Here is a 26,336-nt window from a genome sequence, read left to right as displayed (position 1 = left end):
CATCATTATCAAAATTAACTCAAAATGGATCAAAGATATAAACATAAGAGCTAAAACTATGAAACTCTTAGAAGAAAACCTACAGTAAATCCTCATGACCTTGGATTTGGTAGTGGATTCTTAGAAATGACTCCAAAATCACAGGCAACAAAAGAAAGCACAGATAAATTAGACTTCATCAAAATTAAAAACCTTTTATGCATCAAAGACACTATTAATGAGTGAAAAGGCAACCCACTAATAGAAGAAAATATTTGCAAATAATGTATCTGATAAGGGATTAATATCCAAAATATATAAAGAACTTTTACAATTCAACAACAAAAAAGCAAATGGCCCAATTAAAAAATGGGCAGGGGACATGAATACACATTTCTCCAAAGAAGATATACAAATGTCCAATAAGCACACCAAAAGATGATAAGCACATGAAAAGATGCTTAACATCACTAATTTTAAGGAAATAGAAATGAAAACAGTGATATAACACTTCATACTCATTAGGATGAAAATACACACAAGTAACAAGTGTGAGTAAGAGTATGGACAGATTGGAACTCTCCTGCATTGCCAATGGAAATTTAAAATGGTTCAGTGCTGTGGAAAACAGTATGGCAGTCCCTTAAAAAGTTAAGTATTGTCATTGTGCAAACATCATAGACTTACCAGTGATCCAGCAGTTCTGCTTCTGAGTATTTACCCAAAAGCATGGAATAGATACTCGTGCACCCATATTCCTAACAGCCTTATTCACAGTCATTAAAAGATGGAGGCAACCCAAGTGTTTATTGACAGTTGAATGGATGAACAAAACGTGATGTTTACGTACCACATATTGTAGGCTGCAATACAGTGGTATGCACATAAAATTGTGTTTCATATAATTTTTAACACAATAATATTATTTGGACTTAGAAGGAAATTCTGACACATACTACAATATGGATGAACCATAAAGATATTATGGTAAGTGAAATAAGTGCAGTGAGCTGAGATTGTGCCACGGCACAGTCAAACAAATATTGTTTGATTTTACTCATGAAGTACTTAAAGTAGTCACATTCACGGAGACACAAAGTAGAATGCTGCTTGGCAGTGGATGAAAGCGGAGAGGAATGGGGAGTTAGTGTTTATTGGGTGCAGTGTTTCAGTTAAGGAGGATCAGAAAGTTCTGGAGATGGATGGTGGTGGTTACATAACAATATAAGTATACTTAATGCTACAGAAGTATATACTGAAAAACGGCTAAAATGGTAACTTTATGTATATTTAACCACAATTAAAAAAAAGATAAAAGGAAATTGCTAAAGAATATTTATAGTATGATCTTAAACGTCAGTACTAGAAAAGATGGGTTTAACGGGGAACTTTATTTTTTTACATTTTATTTAAAAAAAAAAAAAATTTTTTTTTTTTTTTGAGACAGTCTCATTTTTGTTGCCCAGGCTAGAGTGCCATGATAGAATCTCAGTTCACTGCAGCCTTCACCTCCTGGACTCAAGCAACCCTCCCACTTCAGCCTGTTAAGTAACTGCGACCACAGGTGTGCGCCACCACACTGACAAATTTTTATTATTTTTTATAGACCCAGGATCTCCTTGTGTTGCCCAGGCTGGTCTCAACCTGTTGCACTCAAGCAGTCTTCTGCACTTGGCTTCCCAGAGTGCTCAGATTGCAGGAGTGAGTCATGGTGCCTGGCCAAAATTTTATTTCTTACTTACGTACTTCAAAATATAATTTTGTCATTATGATTGAATTTTATTTTTTTTTAAAAGGCAAGAACAAAGTAGATTTGTAAAGGAAATGTAAAGAACTGAGGGTGTTAGCCAAACAGGAATTGATGACACCAGAGTGGACTATCTAGCTGTATGAAGCATACGTAGTCATACCTGGGCTGTATGATGTGGCCTTTTGTTCTGAGGCTGCATACCTGTACAGCATGTGACTGTACTGAATAGGCAGTTGTAACACAATGTATCTAAATATATCTAAACATGGAAAAGGTACAGCAAAAATACAGTAGAAAAGATATAGGGCACTTATCGTGAATGCAGCCTGTAGGACTGGAAGTTGCTACGGATGAGTCAGTAAGTGGTGAGTAAATGTGAAGGTCTAGGGCATGACTGTACACTACTGTTGACTTTATAAACACTATACACTTAGGGTACACTACATTTATAAAAAATTATTTTTCTTTAACAAATTCGCCTTAGCTTACTGGAGCTTTTTTACTTTGTAAACTTTTAAACATTTTTTAACATTTTGATTCTTTTGTAATAACACTTAAAATACAAACATATTACACAACTATACAAGAATATTTTCTTTATATCCTTATTCTATAAGGTTTTTTGCTAAGATTTTTAATTTTTTTTTTACACTTTTTAAACTTTTTGGTTGAAAGCTAAGACATAAAACCACACATTAGCCTTGGCCTCCACAGGGACAGGATCATCAGTGTGCTTTCCACCTCCATACCTTTCCCACTAGAAGGAGATCAGGGCCAGCAACACACATGGAGCTGTCATTTTCTGTGATAACAATTCCGTGTGCTGGAATACCTCCGGAAGGACCTCCCTGAGGCTATTTTACAGTTAACTTTTTTTTTTTTTTTTTAAATAAGTGGAGTACAGTCTAAAATAATGAAAAAAGTATGGTGTAGTAAATACATAAACCAGTAAAATAGCCATTTATTATCATTATCAAGCATTGTGCACTGTACATTATTGTATGTGCTGGACTTTTATACAACTGGCAGCACAGTAGGCTTGTTTACACTACATTGCACAAACACGAGTAATGTTTTGTGCTATGGCAGTTATGATGTCACTATGATAGGAGTTTTTTTCAGCTTCATTATAATTTTTTTTTTTTTTTTTTGAGACAGAGTTTTGCTCTGTTGCCCAGGCTGGAGTGCAGTGGCACTATCTGGGCTCATTGCAACCTCTGCCTCCTGGGTTCAAGCAATTCTCATGCCTCAGCTTCCCAAGTAGCTGATATTATAGGCATGCACCACCACACCCGGCTAATTTTTGTATTTTTAGTAGAGACGGGGTTTTGCCATGTTGGCTAGGCTGGTCTTAAATTCCTGACCTCAGGTGATCTTCTCACCTTAGCCTCCCACAGTGTTGGGATTACAGATGTGAACCACTGTGCCTGACCAGCTTCATTGTAATCTTATGGGACTACCATTGTTTATGCAATCTATTGTTGACCAAAGTATTGTCATGTGGCCTTGACCGTATATGTCACTCACAAAAGGCAACGTTTCTTTGGTCACCTTAGAGGTATTCTCATTCATTCTGTCCTTGAATACTAGAATCAGTTTATAATATCACTAGTTTTTGAACACCTTACAGTGAGGCAGAATGGCCTTTTGGCACAGATTCCTAAAGAACTGATGTAGAGTAAGCAAAGAAAATTAAAAGTTGGTTATTTGGAAATGTGCAATGTGCTGCTTTGTGGAATTTATTCCCATAGACTATATAATTTCTCTCAAGTTGTTTGCAGTGGATAGATATGGGGGTTGGGAATGAATTCTTTTTGACCTTCTCCTGTATGTTAAATATTGTGCCAGATAAGCTTCACCCAATTATCTCATTTAATATCACAACTTTTTGTGGTAGATATTATCTGTTACGCTGTTGAGAAAATTTCGGTTCAGAGACATTAAGGATTTTGACTGGAGTCACATAGTTAGAAAGTGACCCAGCCAGAATTTGAATCTATGTCTTCGACTCCCAAGGTTCAGTTCAACCTTTCTGCATGATGAAAGGAGTGACACACACACACACACACACACACACACACACACACACACACGTATATAAATATAATATAACTAGTAGAGTCTGAGGTGAATAGTTTATATGTCTTGAGAGTCAGGAGTTCTAAATTCTGGGTTCTCTTTCTTCTGTATCTACACAAGGTACTTCTAAGTCTCAGCTTCCTCACCTGTAAAGAAAACGAGTTTGATTGGTTATTTCTTAGACACCTGTGACTACTATTGAAGAAATTTTAGTGTGTTTCAAAGTTGATCTTTGAGAACCCAGTAAATCCCTGTGTCAGATTTACCATAAAAATACTACATATATCAGGTCGAATTAATTTTTAAAAAGTGGGGGTAGGGCCAGGCATGGTGACTCACGCCTGTAATCCCAGCACTTTGGGAGGCTGAGACGGGCAGATCACCTGAGGGCAGGAGTTCGAGACCAGCCTTGCCAACATGGTGAAACCCTGTCTGCACTAAAAATAGAAAAAAATTAGCTGGGCGTAATGGTGGCGCCTGTAATCCCAGGTACTTGGGAGGCTGAGACATTAAAATGACTTGAGCCCAGGAGACAGAGTTTGCAGTTAGCTGAGATTGCGCCACTGCACTCCAGCCTGGGTGACAGAATGAGACTCTGTTGCAAAAAAAAAAAAAAAAAAAAAAGTGAGAATAAATGCGAAGGGAGTAGTGAATGTAACAAAGAACTGTCATTGATTGTCTTAATGGGGAGGTGGATGAGTTTTATTGTAGTGAAGGCTTAGTTTACTAGTTAACAGTTGGGCCTCAGCCGGTCGAGGTGGTTCATGCCTGTAATCCCAGCACTTTGGGAGGCCGAGGTGGACAGATCACCTGAGGTCAGGAGTTGGGAGACCAGCCTGACCAACATGGAGAAAAACCCCATGTCTACTAAAAATACAAAATTAGCTGAGTGTGGGGCACATGCCTGTAGTCACAGCTACTCTGGAGGCTGAGGCAGGAGAATTACTTGAACCTTGGAGGCAGAGTTGCCCTGAGCCAAGATCACGCCATTACACTCCAGACTGGGCAACAAGAGCAAAACTCTGTCTCAAACAAACAAACATAGTTGGGCCTCATGTTGGGACCATGTTGTTACATACTATCAGAGTCATATCTCTTATAAGTCTTCATCTTATCTCTAGGTATTTTGACCTCTTCTGGTTTGGAAGCAGAATGATGCCCTGTGGTGGCTTAGCAATTTCTCTTCCTGAGGCCGAGCACAGTGGCTCATTCCCGTAATCCCAGCACTTTGGGAAGCCAAGGCAGGAGGATCACTTCAGGCCAAGAGTTTGAGACTAGTCTATGCAACCTAGTGAGACCTTGTCCCTACAAAAAATAAAATTAGCCATGTGTGGTGGCACATGCCTTTAGTCCCAGGTACTCAGGAGGCTGAGGTAGGGGGATCACTTGAGCCTGTGAGGTTGAGGCTTCAGTGAACCATGTTTGTGCCACTGCACTCTAGTCCAGCCTGAGTGACAGAGTGAGACCCTGTCTGAGAAAAAAAATTGTGTGTGTGTGAGTGTGTGTGTGTGTGTGTGTGTGTGAGAGAGAGAGAGAGAGAGAGATACATTTGTTGATTTGTTGCAAGGGTTTGTTGCAGGGATTAGTTTTTGCATGTAATAGCATATGGAATTTTACATCTTCTGTTCCTGTGGTTTTCCTTTTAGGTCCCAATTCAAAAATAGGCTTAATACTTGAAAAACAATTAGCTTGGTGCAAGTAACATAGTGAAACATCCTGAGCAACTTGATTTGCTTTTTTTTTTTAGTCAGTGTGGCCTGTTTCCTTTTGTTATGAAATATGTGCAAGGTGATATGAAATTCATTTTCAGCTGGGGAGTAAGTCAATGGAAAATCTGAGCTTGTACCCATTACCCAAGTTATGTTTGTAGAATAGAGCTTCATTTTTTTGCTTTCCCTTGCTCTTGTCTCTCTAAATTGCAGAGTGGTAAGAATCATTTTGTTCCATTTTTATTCTTCCCCTTCCATTTTGTGAAACTGGTTTGATTTTGTTAGACACAAAAGAAAGGCAGTGGGTGGTTTTGTGGTCTTGTTTTGTTGTTGTGCTTTTTCTTGAGACAGGGTCTCACTCTGTTACCCAGGCTGGAGTGCTTTGGCATGATCTCAGCTCACTGCAACCTCCATCTCCCAGGTTGAAGTGATTCTTGTGCTTCACCCTCCTGAGCAGCTGGGGCCACAGGCGTGCACCACCACAACTGGCTAATTTTTGTTATTTTTGGTGGAGACCAGGTTTCACCGTGTTGGCCAGGCTGGTCTCAAACTCCTGACCTTAAGTGATCCTCCCTTCTCAGCCTCCCAAAGTATTGGGATTGCAGGCAGGAGCCACCATGCGCGGCCTCAGATTTGTTTTTTTTCTTGCCTCGTTTAACTCTGCTGTGAGTTTCCAGTTTTCTGCACTCAGCTCCTAGCCAACTCTCAGCAATGATAGAAGCCAGGGAGAAATACTTTGGTAGCATTATGTCTTTTTTAAGCTTCTCAGGCAACTTCATTTTGGTTAGTGTTTTATTGATCATTGCTTAGGATTTATGGCGAGTATGTTATATCACATGTATAATTTTGTATGGAAAGCAGAGCTTTTGAGCTACAGTATTGTTAAGTGCTCTTAGTACCTCTCTTAACTGTATTTTTTAAATACTGCAAAAAATAGTACCTTTTTTCCCTTCTGTGTGATGTATTCTGGGTAATTTCACGAGTATTTTTTTGTAATTTTGCCAGTATTCTGGGAAAATATATTGACTAATCATTCAGGAATGATATTGATAATTTCCAGAAAACATTTAGAAAAGTGGCTGTAAAAATCACTTTTTTCAGTATGTATCAATTCAACACAGTACTGGAGGTCTTGTTCTAATAGTAGGTTTGAAGTTATCACTCACCTCTATCCACCCCCACCACACTTTTAAAAAGATCTTCTGAAGTCCAGTGGTTAATTTTAATAGACTTTAGTTATGGTATCAGTCGCATTGTCTTGTAATTTTTATGACTCTCTGAACTCCTCAAGGGCAAGGATACCAGCACTATGTTTCTCAAAGCAGTTGTTCAATCCACTCTTACTGAATAAATGAAGGATTCTTTTGCTTAAAGAGATTTTGCAGATGTAGGTGCATATAGGAGCTTCTAAGCAGTCAAAGAAGAATATAAAAGTCCATAATGCTATTTTGGACTTTTAACACATCTGATTTCCATCTCTTCTGTTCCAGTAGCTTTCCTTGTAATTCCATCTCTGCTTTAAATGCCAGTTATTGTTTTTATACTGATTAAAAATGCAGACTTCTATATCATTAGATAATCATAATCATCCCTGATCAGACCAGGAAAAGCTTTCCTACTATTATGTTGGCACAAAAGTAATTGCAGTTTTTGCCATTGCTTTAATTTTGCACCAGCCTAGTTGTTGCCATGAAGCAGTAGAAGTATTGGGTATAGAATTAAGACCTAAGTCTGAAGGCATCTCAGCCACTGTCATTAGTTATTTGATTATGAGCAAATCACTTAAACTGTTTGAAATTGTTTTGTCATCTGTAAAATGACATTTATAAAACTTGTTTTATGTGTTGTGAGGACTAAGTGAGATATATAGTTGGTCTTATACGTTATAAAGCATTAAGAAACACTGACAACAGCTTTATTCTAAGTCATATGTGAATTTCACAAAATGCAAAATTTAATAAAATATGCCCTTTCAACCTTCCGTGAATCTGATTCTTCTGTGTAGAGGTAACCACTATTAGAAGTTTGTTGTATATCTTCTTTATCTTTTCTATGCATCTACTTACTTTTTTTTTTTTTTTTTTAAGAGATAGAGTCTTGCTGTATTGCCCAGGCTAGTCTCAAACTCCAGGGTTTGAACGATCCTCCTGCCTGAGCCTTCTGTGTAGCTAGTCATTTCTGCCTGAGCCTCCTGTTCTGCTGTCATTTAATATGATCTGAGATCATTCATAAAGATTTTACCTTATTTTAAAAACCTTGCATGTGGGATGTTGAAATTGTGCAACCAATAATTAATAACATTGTTACCTTGTTATTAATGGAAACTGAGGGTTTTTTTTTCTAGTTTTTCAGGATCACAAACAACACTGTTTTGCAGAACTTTGCATGTGCTTCTTCTTTGTCTAGATAGAGATATGAAGTTACAAGAAGGTATATGCATTCAATATTTTGATAGTAGTGTCAAATTATTTTCCATAACAGGATCCCTATATGCTTATATTCCTACTATTAGGTATCAAAGTACCCATTTACTCATCTTTTTGCCTATTTATGGTGTTTTCATTTTTGCCAATCTCATAAGTGAAACATGGTACCTTAAATCTAAAAGAATGTTCATAGGCAGCATGGTTTGTGAGCACAAAAACCATAACTGAAAACAATTTAATTATTCATTAACAGGAAAATAGGACAGATGAGTAATTTATTTGACATGTTTATAGTTTATAAGAGAATACTAAATGGCAATCAAAGTTAATAAAATACAGTTATGTGCGCTAGTGGAGATGAATCTTACATAGTATTGAGCAAAAATGTCAAATTATTGAAGAATACCTACAATAGGATCCATGTCTGTAAAATTCAAAATCATGCAAAATCAATGCATTTGTAAGAGACAGATACAAACAAGGAGGGCTGGAGAGTTCCAAATAGCCTTATCTGAGAGGTAGGAAGTAAAGAAGAGTAATGCTTTGCTATGGCAGGTGGAGGAGTAAATCCATTTCCTCTGACACATCTCTGTGTAACCTATTATGACCATGTTTGCTATCGAAGCTTTTGACAATACTGGCTTATACGAATGTGATCTTTTCCTTATAAAAAGTTTTTTGCATTGTTGAACTCCATGATTTCATGGAATATTGTTCATATGTGGGATGCCCTCTGGGAGTGACAAATTTCTGTTAATATGCTTTTGGGGTTTTTGATTACTTTCTTAATCATATAATTAATCCCTTTCTCAATTATGAAATATTTGTTTTAAGGGGATAATACCGAATGATTAGTAGAGATGAGAACCTGGAAAAATGGAAAGAACAGGGGCTTTGTAGTCCAGCAGACACAGGCTGGCAGTTTGACTTTCCCACTCAGTATCTATTACTTATTGGGTCAGTTACTTACCTTCTCTGAGTTAGTTTCCCCAATGATAGGAAATATATTTTTGTATACTGCTATATTATCTCATTCTCTTTGTCTTTATCTCTTCGTCTTCCCTTCCATCCTAGAACTATGCTGATTAGGTGCTCAATATCTGGTGGTTATTAATCATCATCTTTTATCATCATCATTGTTAAAATTTGTAGGGAATGGTGTTGGAGTAAATTTATAGAATTTATAATAAACAAAAGGCACTTGTGCATTTCAGAAGGAGCCCCATTTTTTTGTTAAAATCTAAACTGCATGTCTCCCCTATAAAAATCAGTATGAAAAATAGCCAATATTGCCTGTAACTATTATTATTTTTAAGTAACAGATTTAATGAGATACAATCACAGACCATAAATCTCGCCTTTTTGAAGTGCTTTCAGTGTTTCAGTGGTTTTTAGTATAATAATGGAGGTATACATCCATCACTAATATCTAATTCCAGAACATTTTCATCTCCCCCCAAATAAACCTGGTTGCCATTAACAGTCACTGCTCATTTCTTCCCACTAGTCCCTGAAACCACTAATCTATTTTCTGTCTCTATGAATATGCCTTTTCTTGACATTTCATATGAGTAGAATTATGTAATTTGTGGCCTTTTGTCTGTTTTCAAGCATGATGTTTTCAGTATTCATCTGTGTTGTATCTGTACTTTATTTTTAAAATTACTGAATAATATTCCACTATGGATGTACCATACCATACTTCATTTATCCATTCATCAACTGATGGACACTTGGTTTTTTTTCTGCTGTTTGGTTATTATGAAATAATGCTGCTATGAACATTCATGTACAAGATTTTATGTGGACATTTGTTTTCAGTTTTCTTTTTGGTCATATAACTATATTTAATATGACCAAATTATTAATATGGAATAGCTGGGTCATATAACTATATTTAATATTTTGAAGGACTATTCAACTGTTTCCAGAGCAGCTGTACCATTTTACATTCCCACTGTCAATGTAGAATAAGTCTGATTTCTCCACATCCTTGACAGTACTTATTGTTGTCTGGCTTTTTGATTATAACCATTCTGATGAGTATGAGTTTTATCTCCATGTGATTTTGATTTGCATAATGACTTATGATATTGAGCATCTCTTCAGGTACTTATTGACCATTTGCATATCTCTTTTGAAGAACTGTCTTATTTGTCCTTTTGTTTTATGTATTTGGGATACACATTTCTTATCAAACACATGACTTGCAAATATTTTCTCCCATTGTGTGAGTTATCTTTTTATTGACTTGATAGTATCCTTTGAAGCACAAAAAATAATTTCAATGCTTTTTTTTTTCCCATAGAAGTGGGGTCTCACTAAATTGCCCAGACTGGTCTTGAACTGGGCTGAAGAGATCCTCTTACCTTGTCTTCCTCGTGCTGGGATTACAGGTGTAAGTCACTGCAGCTAATCTTTTTTTTAAAAAAATTTTTTTTTAGAGATGTGGTCTCGCTCCGTTATTCCAAGCTAGGGTGCAGTGGTGTGATCATAGCTTACTGAGGCCTCAAACTCCCAGGCTTAGGCGATCTCAGCCTCCTGAATAGCTAGGACTGCAGGTGTGTGCCACCATACCGAGCTATTTTTTGAAAATTTTTTGTAGAGCTGGGATTTCACTGTGGTACCCAGGGTGGTCTTAAGCTCTTGGCCTCAAGTGGTTCTCCTGCCTTGACCTCCCAAAGGGCTGGGATTACAGGCATGAACCACTGCACTCAGCCAAAAGTTTTAAGTTTTGATGAAGTCTAATTTATTTGATTTCCTTTATCAGTTGTGCTTTTGGTGTCACATTGAAGAAACTGTTGTCTAATCAAAGGGCGTGAAGATTTACTCCTATTTTTAAAGAGTTTTATGGTTTTAGATATGCTCTATTTTGAGTTAATTTTGTTTATAGTGTGGGATAGGGTTCCAACTTCATTCTTTTACATGTGGATCCATTGACTTTCTTGGCATTCTTTTCAAAAATCAGCTAGCCATAACTGTAAGGGTGTGTTTCTGGCCTCTCAGTTGTATTCTGTTAGTTTATCTCTCTATCCTTATGCCAATATTACACTCTCTTGATTATTGTTGCTTTGTAGTAAACTTTGGCATTAGGAAGTGTGAATTCTTCAACTTTTTTCTTCTTTTGCCAGATTGCTTTGGTACCCATAATTTTTTTAAAGGCAGTTATCCTCAGTGTCTTTCTTCGAGGAGACTATAAATATTAAAATGTCCAAAACAGGAATATAGGAATAGATAAAGAGAACTTGGATTGTCTGTGATTGCATCAGTGACTGAATTCCTACACATTTTCTGGTTATTTATCTTCATTTATTTATTTAAACATTCTTTTGGGTGTCTGCATGTGTTAGATACTGTGCTAGATCTCAGGGAAACCATGGTGAACAAGACACAGGGTCTCTGCAGTGAGCTTAAGTTGTCTTCTGGCTTTCATGCTTTTGACTATCAAATATCTGAATATAGTCAATCTACCAATTAGTGAAAAGTTTACCCTATTGTCATGTTCAAAAGTCCTATCAAGGAAAATTTCTTTTACGCCGTTCTGCTAGTAGGAATAGAAGTACAAATGAATGGAAGAAGAGGATGAATATCTAAGTAGCAATGTTGAGCACTTTGACAATTACAAAAACACTGTATGTTCTCATTTACTCCTTTGTGTGCACATGTATCTTCCCTCATTTAAAGGTTCCCTTGAAAGCAAGGGGCTTATTTTTATTCAACTTTTTTACTCCATCAGGCAACTAACAGTGCTTGGAAATTTTTAATACTAGTGTATATTAACTGAGTGATTGAATGGGTCGAGTAAGCTGGAAATGAGTACTCATGTTATATGACCTTATACTAAATTAGGGTTTGCATAGCTTTTATTAGCTATCATCTTTGCCTTCAAGGATCTTGATTTAGTGGTTTACATTGAAGATGAGACAGATAGTCTACATCGTATATCTTTAAAAAAAGATTAATTGGAATAATAAATAACATAAAAAGTAAACTGCATAAATAAGCTAAATAAATATTAAATATTACAAGGAGTCACTTGAGTCCATAGGATGATATAGAGTAGTAGAGGAAGTTTTGAACAGAGGTTGAATTTCATCCAGATTTCAAAGAACCGAGGGGATAAAACAAATAAAAAAGTGAAAACTGAGGGGAAACAGGTTGATAGAGATGACAAAACTTTTCTGGGTCAAGAGGCAGTTCTCAACAGGGTTGGTACTTGTCCCCTTTCTATCCAGGGGACATTTGGAAATAAACCAAATGGTTAGCCTAGTATTTAGGGGTGCTATGGCTTGCCATGAGTTGGGACTGGGGATGCTGAGGTCCTACATTGTATGATGAAGTTAGGAATTCCTCTGACCCCAGTCTCAGTAGCACCCTGCCTAAGATATACTGGGAAGGAAACACATTTAGCTGCATAAGGAGGAAAATAATTTTTATGCATAGTGCTCCTAAGCAAATACTGTTTTTGTTTTTGCCATTGTAGAGGCTTAACGAGGAGATATATACACTTTAGGTAGGGTGGAATACAGGTAAAGGAACATTTTAGGAACCAGGGCAGGAATTTGTATTTGATCAGTTTGGATGATTTTGATTATTTCTTTTCTCTCATAGTTTGGTATTTTTCTTGTCTTTCTCGTAGAACGAGCCTCTGACTCCAGGTTATCATGGATTCCCAGCGCGGGACAGCCAGGTTGGTATCTGCTGTTTGTAACTTAGATGATGTGTGTATGTGGTGTGTTCCATCAAAGGGCTGCTATGATAGAGGGCATTTCCTGAAATTACTTATTTTGAGAGGGAATGTGGCTGGTTTCAGCAATGAATTTACTTTTACATATGTAAATTAAGCGTAGTTTAAAATTCTGTAAGTATTATATTATTAAAATTGTGGATATTATAAGAGAAAATAATCACCCAAGCACAGTAATGATTGCTTTTGTATTTTCTTTGTAGGCTACATAATAATTTTTTGACCTGGTTTTCTTGGTGCCTCATAATTCTGAATGCCGGAGTTGTCTCTTTATTACCTGCCAGTTAGCCCCAGTGCCTGCACAGATTTTTTGAGTCCTTGTAATGATCTGTAGCAAGAAAATTCCATTCTCCTCCCTGGGGGAATTCAGCCTTATGGTTTTAATCAGGGAAGGAAGGCTTGCTTGAAAGTGAAGTTTCTGCTGCCTTTCTTTGTGAGATGGGAGGATGACTGGAAAAGCTCAGGCCCTATTATTAGTCAGAGCAGAACTGCCTCCTATGAAGAGCCACACCCTTAGTGTGGTTTAGGCAAGTGTATAAATGCCTTCCCTATCTTTTTGGTGTTTGAAGACTTGAGCACATGACCTTGAAGAAGAGTTAGGATAGAAGAAAAGGTAACACTTCCTCTTCGAGAAATGGGGTGGCTTAAATCACCTCGCCTCTGAAAGAAATTTGTCTTCTTGCTGTTTGGGGATATTGACATTCTTCAGGAGATTTGAAAGGGTAGCTCCTAGAAGTATCTTTGAATGCCATTATTCCTTACAGGGTTGTTAAAAAGAGTTACCATTGTTATACTTGCCAAAGGGATGAGTTATAGTTCTAAATGAAAGAGTTCATAGTGTCCTTTCCAGAAGTTCATCGAATCTCATCAGAGCTCCTGAAGCTGATCTTAAAAAACAGGATGGTCGGCTGGGTGCTATGGCCCATGCCTGTAATCCCAGCGCTTTGGGAGGCCAAGGTGGGTGGATCACGAGGTCAGGAGTTTGAGACCAGCCTGGCCAACATAGTGAAACCCCGTCTCTACTAAAAGTATAAAAATTGGCCAGCTGTGGTGGCACACACCTGTAATCCCAGCTACTCAGGAGGCTGAGGCAGGAGAATTGCTTTTGAACCCGGGAGGTGGAGGTTGCAGTGAGTTGAGACCGTGCCACTGCACTCCAGCCTGAGTGACAGAGCGAGACTCGGTCTCAGAAAAAAACATAGGATGGCCGATAATCTATATAATCAATAGTCACTTGTTTGGAGGCCTTTCAGATTTGAGAGTATGCGTCCAATTCTTACACATTTGGTGCTGAGTTGATGTCAGACTGGCTCCAAATAGGGCATGGAAAGAAGTGTTGTTATCTCTGTGTTCATCTCCCATTGAGTTCATCACTGTTAAAATTGAAGATGGAAGCTTTTGGCAATAGATAGGGCCATTTACCCCAAATCTAAAGAGAATATAATGATTTATTTATTTTTCTTTCTGGTTTGTGTCTGTCCTAGAGCTTCTATAAGCTGGGAAACTTATGCCTTTTGATAGAACTTTTATATCTTAGTCATGTATCAGAAAAAAATTCTCATACCTGGAGATCCCCCACAGAGATTCTGATTGGGTGGGTGTTAAGACTGGGCTTACCCATTCAAATATTTATAAACCCCAAAGGTGATTCTGCTATGTATGCGGTTGAGAACTGCAGTCCTATGGGCTGCTTTAAAAGCAGTGGCAGTTTCTGTTTTATCCTGTACTTTTCACCTAGGACATGTAATAAAGGGGTCATGGTTAGTCTCTTAATCTAGGCTTGCAAACTAATGCAGTTATTTTATTTTTTATAAAATGTTGCTTATTCTGGGTCTAGGAAGGTAAGCTAATTGATGTAAAGTATGGAAATAGACTTACGGAGTTTAAAAGACTGAAAGGGTACTGTATAATGCTGTGTTCTTCCTGTGTGGATTACAGATCAATAAGGAGCTAAGCAAAAGGAGTTAATAGGAATTTATTAAAGCTTAAAAAAGTAGCCTCTTTGATTGTACCTACTGAATTTTTTTCTTTCTTTTGCAGCAGGGGCCCACTTCTGTAACCTGCACATTGATTACTAATGCTATCTCTGCTGCAGGCCTGTTGCAGACCCTTTGCCATGGTTTAAAGCTGCTAATTTGCTTTGAGGCACATTCTAATGGTGACAGGCTTATTTTAGTTTATTTTCTTGGGCTTTATTTTGTACTGTGGTTGGATCTTTGAATTAGAGATCTTAGAGTAGTGCAAATAGGCAAATATTGAATAGCTGCTTGTTGTACTTGATGAATACAGAATCCAAATGAGTGCTGCTAATTAATGCGCCTAACCTTGTGAACTCTCACTTTGTGCTTTGAGATTTGGGAGGCATTTATCAGCGTGAAACACTGGTAGCTGAACAGTCTGAGCTGGCGGAAATAGAACTTGTGATCTTTATATCTCCTCAGCATGGTTTTAGCTCAGCAAATCAAGGAACTGGGGAATGGGGTTATGGTGGATTTTAATTGTGACTTTATTTACTTTCCCTTTTTTGTTACTGGTTTGTTTGTTTGTTTGCTTGGTTTGTTTTTTGAGACAGAGTCTTGCTCTGCCACCCAGACTGGAGTGCAGTGGTATGAACATGGCTCACTGCAGCCTTGACCTCCTGGGCTCAAGTGATCCTCCCTCCTCAGACTCCTCAGTAGCTGGGACCACAGGTGTGTGCCACCACACCTGGCCTGTTTGCTTTCCTTTTTCTTTAGCTGTTCCTTTCTAAATAGGTAAGAACCATCCACAGACAAGATTCTTATCAGTGGTTGAATGGTGATTTTAAAAGAGGTAACTCTTTTGATTGTTGTGGAGCACTTTCATCAGTTATTTCTCATCTTATTCTCCCAACCACCCCTTTTGAAGTAGATGAGACAAATATTTCCTTTGGAAAGATAAGGAAATTGAAGAACACAGAGGTAAGTGACTTATCCAAGGCAACAACTGAAGTAAGTAGCTGAATAAGAATTGAAACTTGTCTTCTGTCTGAGGGTCCTTTTCTCTGTACTGGAGAATTATTGATTGACCAGAGGAAAATGTGGTCATCTGTGAATGTGCCCATTCACTCACTCACATTATTTTATTTACCATGTCGGGGCTTCATAGACTTGTTTAAGCTCAACCATAGATGTAGAAGTCCATGACTCCTGATTAAAGATTATTACTACTAAGTTTGTTAGCACCAAGTGTACCAGCATTTCACTTTTTAAGTGACTCTTTTATTATGTTATATACAGTCCCAATAGCACATTTGAATTAGAAATCTGAAGGAAAGGAGCAGGGAAAACCACCGGCCACCTCTTGCGTTTTTATGCAAGGTAACCTCAGCCTTCTTTCCTGATCTATTAAGAAGCTTTATGGGATGACAATTCATTGCTTTTATAAAGCATTCTAAGCATTTCACCATACTTGCTAATGTGGTGGTTTCTCTATAGAAGTGGAGGAGACAAACATTGTTCTAGTTTTGCCTAAGTGAAAACTAGTTCAGAAAAGTGAGAAATTTTATCTAAGGCCACGCAGGGCCAAGTGCTGCAATACTTTGGGAGGCCAAGGTGGGAGGATTGTTTGAGCTCAGGAGTTGGAGACCAGCCTGGGCAACGTAGCAAGACCTTGTCTCTACTAAAAATAAAAACAAATCAGCCAGATGTGGTGGTGTGTGCCTGTAGTCCCAGCCACTTGGGAGCCTGAAGTGGAAGGATTGCTTGAGCCTGTGAGATTGAGGCTGCAGTGAGCTATGATTGTGCCACTGCACTCCAGCCTGGGTGACAGAGCAAGACCCTGTCTGAAAAATAAATGAATAAATAAATAAGACCAGGCAGGATTTTAGATTGATGATACCGTGGAGTAGTTTAGATTCCTAGTTGACTGTTTCTTTGTGATTTATGTGCATGTGCTTAGGAGTGTTCCTAGGCTTTGATTAAGGCTAGAATGTTTCATGGATTTGCAGTATTTTTAAAGTAGGAGAATACTTGTGTACATGAGCTCTAGGGTTTTTATATAAGAAGAGCTTAAGAGCAGCAATCTGATTAGAAGAGGGCTTTGTTCTGTACAGCAAGCTTACTGTTTTTGCTAAGATTGTTTATATGGGATGGCTCTCGGGGATTTCCTGGAAAGTGATGGGGGTCCTAAGGCTAGCCCCTCACTCTTTCTTGGTGCAACAACTTTATGTCTGCTATAAATAAGATGACCATATAAACTTTAGCATTCAAGTTTGGGCACTTTTGAGAATAAAACGTGATGCCAATAATTAGTTTCAAACAGTTCCAGGTAAACCGGGATGTATGGGCATCCTTCTATAATTAAAGAAATACAGTCAGTGTTTTCTTAACCAGTGTGACCAGAACTAGTAGGCCATGGGTTAATCTAAACAATTGATTGAAGTGGGGAAATATTTTAAATTTTAAAATAAAGATTAAAAGTGTTTGGGGGTGAATAGGAGAGAGTTGTTTACTAGTTTTAGGTGGTCTAAGAATGCTAAAAGCTTTCCTTTATTAGACTTAGGAACTGGAGAGCATTAGTTAATTTAACCAATTTTAATTGATTAAAAGAGCTTATACTTTAATCAGCCATAGGGAAGACTTACTTTTGTTTCATCAACTTTGTATCTCCTTAGTGGCTACTTGGCTAAATTTTGTTTTCTGGTTTTAGAGTCAACTCAGTTTGGGGGATGGGTAGGGAAGAGGATTAGAGCAGATACACACAAACTAGAGATAATTTGTTTTGCTTCATTGGGGTGGTCTAACCAAGTAAGGGATGTTCAGCAGTGGGGATACTTGGAAAACTAAGTGTTGAAAATAGTACTGATAGTAGTATCTCAGTGTAGTCCTTTTTTATTAGAACCCTAAATTGTGGCACATTGCAGTGTTCAAAGCTTGAATTGTATGGGAGTGAAACATTACCCTTAACATTTGAGATTAAAGAGAGTACAGAATTCTGCTTGGTTTCAGTTTCGGGGTCACCTACAGGACTAGGAATATTAGTAAATTATAAAAACCTATATCAGCTGGGCACGGTGGCTCATGCCTGTAATCCCAGTATTTTGGGAGGCCAAGGTGGTCAGATTGCCTGAGCTCAGGAGTTCGACACCAGCCTGGGCAACATGGTGAAACCTTGTGTCTGCTAAAAATACAAAAAATTAGCCAAGTGTGGTGGTGTGTGCCTGTAGTCCCAGCTACTCCTGAGGCTGAGGCAGGAGAATCACTTGAACCTCAGAGGTGGAGATTGCAGTGAGCTGAGATTGCACCACTGTACTCAAGCCTAGGAGACAGAGCAAGACTCCAGCTCAAAAAAAAAAAAAAAAATTTGGGAATGGTGGCGCACTCCTGTAATCCCAACTACTTACTCAGTAGGCTGAGGCAGGAGAATTGCTGGAACCCAGGAGGTGGAGGCTGCAGTGAGCCGAGATCATGCCACTGCACTCCAGCCTGGGCAACAAAGCGACACTCTATCTCAGCAACAACAACAAAAAACCAAGAAACACCTAATGTTTACACCTGTGGTTATAAACGGTTTTATTTCTTCCTTATGAATAAGTACACCCTTTAATTATTTTTCCTGTCTTATTGCACTGGCTAGAATTGCAAATATTATGTGGGTTAGGAGTGGTGAGAGAGAATGCTTTTGCCTTGTTTCTGCTGGGGAAAGCTTTCATTATTTCATCATTAAAAATTATTTAAGCTATTGTGCTCTATTTTGTTTATTAATTGATGAATAAAAATGTATATAGTTTTGGTACACAAAAAACCCAACTGATATCTGTTAAGTACCTTACAGTTTACAAAACACTCCTGTGTATATCAGTTTCGATCTTCACAAGAGTTCAGTCAGGTAGGTTGGGCTTTATTATCCTTGTTTTGTAGATAAGAACACCAAAGCACAGAGACTGTCAAATCAGCCTCCCAGTCTTAATTACACAGGTGGTAAGTGAAGAATTGGACTTGAATCCCAATTTTCAGCCTCCGTGTCTTGTATTTCCCTTTTGTATTTTTCTGTCAGTGCCCCTCTGAATATGAATGTTCTTTTGCTGGTGTGACAAGATAAGATATTCTGAAATCTTTGCGTATATAGCAGCATGAAGTCTACGTGTGACCTGAAAGTCCCTTGAATAACCTATTTCTGTCAAGTTTTCTCTCTATCTGGTTTGTTAAAATGGCTTATGATCTAAACTTTATCTGTTTGTATTTTAAATAAAAAGAAAAAATGTCATGTGGTCATTCTTTGATTTTTTTTTTGAGACAGTCGCCTAGGCTGGAGTGCAGTGGCACGATCTTGGCTCACTGCAACATCTGTCTCCCGGGTTCAGGTGATTCTTCTGCCTCAGCCACCTGAGTAGCTGGGATTACAGACATGTGCCACCAAGCCTGGCTAATTTTTCTATTTTTAGTAGAGGTGGGGTTTCACCATGTTGGCCAGGCTGGTCTCAAACTCCTGACCTTAGGTGCTCCGTTCACCTCGGCCTCTCAAAGTGCCAGAATTACAGATGTGAGCCACCACGCCAGGCCCATTCTTAAAAAATGCTTGTCAGTGACTTCTCAAAATCATAATTTTTTCTTCAATTTTCTAAAATTCTGTTGAAAGACACAATGTGAATATGTTCCATTGATTAGCAGAAATAAGTGGGAACATTAAAGGAGATGCATAAGTTGACAAATATAACAGAGTGGCAGACCTACTTTTAATATAGAGGATAAATTTTAAATGACCTGAGAGTTTTTTTCTTAAAAAGTGTTTTCCTTCCTGAAGAATTTTTTTCTTTTTTCTAATCAGTTTTTTTTCATGGGTAGAAAACGAACTTTAGTCAAATTTTTACAATGAAATTTCAAGGCTTTTAGTTATTTTTATTGGGAACCGTGGACAACAGCAAATGCATCTTCTATAGTACTCATTTGGCTTGGCTGAAGAAATGATGACTACTTTTCTTCCTTCGGGGATAGCGGTGGAATGGAGGATATGGTAAGGGTGTTCAGATTCTTGCTTTGTGCTTTTGAGCTTAAAAAAAGACTGTGATCCTAAGGAAGCAGTAGCTTTTATGTCATGACCCAGTACACATACATATGTATATGTTGACTATAACTTAGAATTAGTCTTGCCAAATGCCGCTTATCTTTACCATGTTCTAAGTACTGGGGTATATTCTGTCCCATTCAAAAAATTATCGATTGTGACCAATGATTGACCAAAATTGATCTCTGCTGGATTTTTCCTGGACCCATTATTGGATTGCAACCTGTTTGAAAAACATTATTCTAATACTTACTGTCCTTAAAGAAACCCCATACCTTAATTTTTTTAGATGGGATCTCACTTTGTCAGCTAGGCTGGAATACAGTGGCGCAATCTTTGCTCATTGCAACCATCGTCTCCCAGGCTCAAGCAATCCTCCCACCTCAGCCTCCTGAGTAGCTGGGACCACAGGTGTGCACCTCCATGTCCAGCTAATTTTTGTATTTTTGGTAGAGATGGGCTTTCACCATGTTGCCCAGGTTGGTCTTGACCTCCTGAGTTCAGGTGATCCACATGCATCAACCTCCCAAAGTGGTGGTATTACAGGTATAAGCCTCTGTGCCTGGACACAAGAAACCCCATACCTTTTAGCAGCCACTCCCCTACTTTCCATCTCTCCACCCAAGCTCTAAGGCCCCCCAGCTGGAGACTGGATTAAAATGACTGGTTCAGAAGTTAAATGTTACTGCTTCTGTATCTACAATCTATAATAATTTTCTTTCTGATCCTCTTTTTTTCTTAACCAAACATGCTTTTGCTTTGCTCTTAAATTACAGGAGATGGGAAATTGCAGCTTTTCTTACTATTAGGTTGTCTAGAACTCCACTTTTAGCCTTTGTGCAAAGCTTTTTCAAACGGTTGCTTCTCTCCAACATCTGACCTCAAGTCACCTATCAGTAGTTTAGGTCCTTCTGTGCCGTTTGTTGTCCTTAACACCCTCTAGTGGATGAAGGCCTGGTATATGCTCTATAGTGTCTAGCGTTCTTGTAGCACTTTTCTTGATCCATGTAATCAGCTTTACTATTACATTTTTAATCATTTCATTTTGCAAACTGTTCAAAATCTTTTCACTACTGGGAAGGACCATTTTATTTCTTTTGCTGCTCACTGCCGTGCTAAATAATATGCTTATTCTGCTGTTGCTTGATTTGTCCGATTTTTGGCACTATTCTTCGGCTTCCTACTGTTGAAGATAATAAATTAGCGGTATTATTTTATTTTTATTTTTTGAGACAGAGTCTCGCTCTATTGCCCAGGCTGGAATGCAATGGTGCAATCTTGGCTCACTGCAACCCCTGCCTCCTGGGTTCAAGTGAGTCTCATGCCTCAGCCTCCCAAGTAGCTGGAATTACAGGTGCATGCCACCAAACCCAACTAATTTTTGTATTTTTAGTAGAGACGGGGTTTCTCCATGTTGGCCAGGCTGATCTGGAACTCCTGACCTTAAGGAATCTGCCTGCTTTAACCTCCCAAAGTGCTGGGATTATAGGCATGAGCCACTGCGCCTGGCCAGAAATTAGCAGTTTTATAGACCCCCTCTTTCCTTCTAAAAAAGCCATTTTTTTAGTCAAATCATTATTTATTGATTTATGAATACATAATTTTATTATGACTATTTAAATATTTTATATCCAAACAAAATATTATTACTTTCTCTTACGTATCTTGTTTCCGGAGTTACTAAATATATAGAAAAAATTAATATAAATATGTATTTGGCAATTGCTTTTTAAAAAGCTGTATGGCTGCACACAGTGTCTCATGCCTGTAATCCCAGGATTTTGGGAGGCCGAGGCAGGGGGATCACTTGAGGTCAGGAGCTCAAAACCAGCCTGGCCAACATGGGGAAACCCCGTCCCTACTAAAAATACAAAAGTTAGCAGGGCGTGGTGGCAGGTGCCTGTAATCCCAGCTATTGAGGAGCTGAGGCATGCAAATCGCTTAAACCTAGGAGGCGGAGGTTGCAGTGAGCCGAGATCACACCACTGCAAGCCTGGGTGACAGAGCAAGACTCTGTCTCCAAAAATAAAAGAAGTTCCATTAAGATGTCATTTTTATACCTAAAATTTATTCAATATAAGAGATTTGTTCAGTGATATTTGGTAAATACATAGAGCTGTGCCACAGGCCAGTTTTAGTACATTTCTATCATTCCTCTAAATTCTTTCAAATTCTTTTGTAATCATTCCTTGCTCCCTCTCCAATCCTCTCTCTCCCCTCTAGCAACCACTGCTCTGCTTTCTGACTTATAAAATTGTCCCTTTTGGGCAGGGCGTGGTAGGTCACACCTGTATCCCGGCACTTTGGAAGCCCAAGTCAGGAGGATCACTTGAGCCCAGGAGTTCAGGACCAGCCTGGGCAACACAGTAAGACCCAGTCTCAAAAAAAAAAAAAAAAAATAGTTTCTTTTGGAATTTTTATATAAATAGAATTACATGATATATGTAGTCTTTGGCATGTGATTTGTTATAATTAGCATAATGTTTTTGAGGTTCATCTAGGTTGTAGTATGTGTCACTGTATCATTTTATTGCTAAATAATATTTTATTGTAGGGATGTATTACCTTTTGTTTATTTACCAGTTGATAGATATTTGTATTGTTTCCAGTTGGCTATTATGAATAGTGCTGATATGAACAATTATGTGCAAATCTGTGTGTTGACATGTTTTAATTCCTCTTGGGTAGATTTCTAGGAGTGGAATTACTGAGGCAATTTTCTCATGCATAGCTTCTTCTTTTTAAGAGAAAGGAAGCGGGGTGTGGTGACTCATGCCTGTAATCCCAGCACTTTGGGAGGCTGAGGCAAGTGGATTACTTGAGGCCAGGAGTTAGAAACCAACCTAGTTAATCCATTGAAACCCCATTTCTACTAGAAATACTAAAATAAAATAATAATAAGAGAAATGAGGTCGCCAATGCTGGAATGTGGTTGTGCAATTGTAGTTCAATTTAGCTTTGAACTCCTGCCTCAAGTGATCCTCCTGTTTCAGCCTCCCTGTGTAGCTGGTATTACAGGCTTGAGACACCATGCCTAGCCTGATGCATAACATTTAAAGAAACTGCAGACTATTTTCCAAAGTGGCTCGGTTTTATCTAACTTTTTTTGTTACAGTGAGTGTATGGTAATAGCCCATTGTGGTTTAATTTGCACTTCCCTAATAATTAGGTAGGTACTTTTTCGTGTGCTTATTAGCCACTCATGTTTGCTTTGGTGAGATGTCTATTCAGGTCTTTTGCCCACTTTTTACTTGGTTTTTCTTCTTATTGAATTGTAAGGATTCTTTATATATTCTGGGTACATATTCTTCGTCAGATTTACAATTTGCAAATATTTGTTCTCAGGAGATTTTGTAATACGTATCTTCTTCCTTCTCCAATAAAGGAAAACAGAACTGTGTTTTCATGTTTGCTAAGTTTGGCTGAATTCTGAATAACTGTTTTATGAAAGCAACTGTGAAAACAGGCATTTGCCTCTCTGCTGAGGCCTGGTGGTTTCTTCAGGGAAGATTTGCAGGTTTGTAGTGGCTTCATGCTTGGCTACAGCCTTCTCTAGATGCTTGGTGGCAAGCATGTTTGGGCAAGAAAGCTCTTCATGCAATGAAGAGAAATTGTGCTGCTTTCTGCATGTTTTAAGGGATATGGCAGAGTGAGTATCAGCTAGGTTCATTGGCTTTTACTTTTTTAAACTGTAGCTTCTATGTAAAGCTGTTGTGTGGTAAGTTCTCTGTAGACAGACAGACACCCCGCTCCCCGCGCCCCAGACACAGACACGCACCCCCCCCCACCCTCCTTGGCTTTAGGTTTAAATATCAATCCTGCTGTTGCAGGCTAAATGACTTTAGGCAAGTTTTGTTTAAAATAGGAATAATTCTTACTTGGAAAGGTTGTTAGAGGATTAGAGATAACATATGTAAATTTCTTGGCATGTAATAGGGCTAGTAAATCATTTTTCTCATTTTATGGAAAAGAGGCTTTAAGGAAGCTTTACAAGGGAGTGATTAGTTCTCACTCTATTTTCTCATTTTCCTTTTGATTCTTACTCTTTGAAATGAATTATATTTGTAGATTTGAAATTTCTAGCTCAGGAATCTAGCTGTGGGACATCCCCAAGAAAAAGAGGTCTTTGTGAAGGAAATGAAATCTGTGTAAGTTTATTTACCTGATTCATGGGTCTTAGCAGCATGCATATAAAGAGGGAATCATTTTTGGGACTTCTATAACTTGACTAGAATTTGTAAAAACTGAGCCAGACATTCAAGGTTCATTGCAATTTGCTTCCCATTTTTTCCAGCCCTGTTTTTCATTATTACCCTATTCACATATTTCTTCTGCTTTGTATGTCTCTTCACAGTCCTTCAAATATCTGTCTTGAGCATTTATTTCTTCCTAATGCTTTTTGTTTGAAATATTTCTCCTTTACCAGCAGAATCCTAAGTATCCTTTGAGATCCCCGGTCACAACTTAATCTCCCTTATGAAATCTTTCCTAATTGCCTCTGATTGTTCGAATTTGTTTAACATGTCTGTATAGACATTTCCATAAGGTTTGGATCCAAGTGAGTTTGGGAAATACTGTGAGGACTATGAGGAAATCACTTAACTTCTCTAAGACATAGTTTTCTGTGAAAATGAGAATACCATAGGATGTTTGAAAAGATTAAAGTCTTTAAAACGTCCTAGGTCAAGAGTGACTTATTGCCTGATGTTGTGAAAATAGGTTGCACTATCCTCAGCTTTTGGCTTTCCAGGTAATCTAGAAAGTCTCTTCTCATCTTCTCATCTCTGGGCCCAAGTTTCTTCTTTTTGCTTTAAGGACTCTTTTGTTGATAATGGGTTTTGTTTTTGTGGTTCTTGGGAGTGTCATGCTTCTTTGAGCGTTCTCTCACCTCCTAAATTCTTTAGGGCTACTGTGGATCTGTGGATAGATGAGTGACTTAGGCCAGAAGTATTAAAAATGTGGCTGGCCTATATTCTCATCCCTCTTTGGTACTTGGTTGGTTACATCCTGCCGTTTATGCCACAGTTTGACCTTTCCCTTTAGCTTTGCCTTTTTTTGCTTAGTTTAGGGTTGCTGGGATTGTAAAGCTGTGATTGTTGCTCCACTTATGACCCTGTTGCTTATTTTGTTAATGGATGGATCATAATTTCACTGGTTGGCTTTACAGTAGATTGACCTGTTATTTTGTATTTAGGCAATTGATTTGTATTGTAATGAGAAGCTTAATGTGGCCATCAAAAAGAATTATCTGACTAAAGATTATGAATCAGTAGGGCCATTTACAAAGGAAAATTATAGAATTTCCATTATTAGCAATTTTCAAAATTGAGAAATTCATCTGACTAGGCTTGCTTAGGGCAGTTAAGTAGTTAGTAGGCATATTCTTGCTGTAGTGGCTAGTACTACCAAGCAGTCAATGGTCTTTTAATAATCAATTCTGGCTACCATTTTGTGAGTTACATTTAAGAAGCTTGACATATTTCTTCAGTCCTTTGTTCTTCAACAGACAGTCACTGAGAGGTGATTTAAAATGAAATCACCTAATTAAGTATAAAGTAAGACAAAAGGCCTCATAGTTGATGGACAATATAGTTAGGGGTTTGGGTTACAGATTAAATATTTTAAATTTCTTAGTAGCATTAGCTGCATACAATTACACTGAGCTCATCTAGGGTTGATTAGAGAGACAGGAATACAACAGGTAACTTAAGATCTTGTGTTACAAACTTTGGTACCCCAGAAAATACTCAGGAAGTACTATGCAATCATGCATTTAAACAGAAGCACAGCTCTGATCTCACTGGAGTCTTATTACTCTGCTTAGCTTTTATCTGCTGAATATTCTTCAGTGTGATATCCTAAACCTTCTGTGATCTGGCCCCAGTGTTTGCCCTTCTGTTTTGTGTAAGGTACTTTGTTCAAGCCACCCTGTGGGGTGGGGTAGTGTAGCTTTGGAATTAGATGTGAGCTTGAATTGGAATTCCTTTGCTTACAATATTTCCCATGTCCCATGTTTAAATACAGTCCATCCTTTAAGTCTCACATCAAATGTTACCTTCTCCTTGAAGTTTTGGCTAGTGCACTTATTTTCGAGCTGACTCGATGTCCCAGGGCACATGCTTTCTACTTTGCCTTTTGTGTTTTTCTGGAGACAGGATATCTCTGTGTTCCCCAGGCTGGAGTGCAGTGGCGCAGCCTCGAACTCCTGGGCTCAAGTGATCCTCCCTCCTCAGCCTCCCAAGTAGCTGGAACTACAGGCATGCATGTGCTACCACGCCTCGCCAATTTTTTTAATGTTTTATTTTTAGTAAAGATGGAGTCTTGCTATGTTGCCCAGGCTGGTTTTGAATTCTTGAGCTCAAGCAATCCTCTTGCTTCAGCCTAGCCAAAGTGCTGGGATTGCAGGCATGAGCCACTGTGCCTGGCCTTCTACTTTTTTTTTTTTTTGGTGTGGTTTTTTAACATGAAGCCTTGTTCTGTTGCCCAGGCTGGAGTGTAGGGGCTGGATCTTGGCTTACTTCAACCCCTGCCTCGCGAGTTTGGGTGATTCTTCTGCCTCAGCCTCTTGAGTAGCTGAGATTACAACTATGTGCCCCTATGCCCAGCTTATTTTATTTTTTTAG

At 38.4% G+C, this 26,336-nt stretch overlaps 1 protein-coding gene across 22 annotated transcripts in view; it reads left to right on the top strand.

Moving 5' to 3' along the window:
* RBFOX2 (RNA binding fox-1 homolog 2) overlaps positions 1–26,336 on the top strand; it is a 291,883-nt gene that overhangs the window by 75,950 nt on the left and 189,597 nt on the right. For all 22 annotated transcript variants that reach the window (XR_005196223.1, XM_037729766.1, XM_017504050.1 and 19 more), the window contains exon 2: positions 12,583–12,633. Coding sequence is in view for 21 of the 22 variants with exons in the window: in XM_037729766.1 (XP_037585694.1) it covers positions 12,583–12,633 (51 nt within the window). In the remaining variant the exon portion in view is untranslated. The remainder of the gene's footprint in view (positions 1–12,582; positions 12,634–26,336) is intronic.

The sequence above is a fragment of the Cebus imitator genome, unplaced genomic scaffold (genome assembly GCF_001604975.1).
Source record: "Cebus imitator isolate Cc_AM_T3 unplaced genomic scaffold, Cebus_imitator-1.0 Scaffold317, whole genome shotgun sequence".
NCBI classification, from domain to species: Eukaryota; Metazoa; Chordata; class Mammalia; order Primates; family Cebidae; genus Cebus; species Cebus imitator.
The sequence above is the reverse complement of the archived record's forward strand: the minus strand, read 5'-3'. Positions and strand labels throughout refer to the sequence as shown.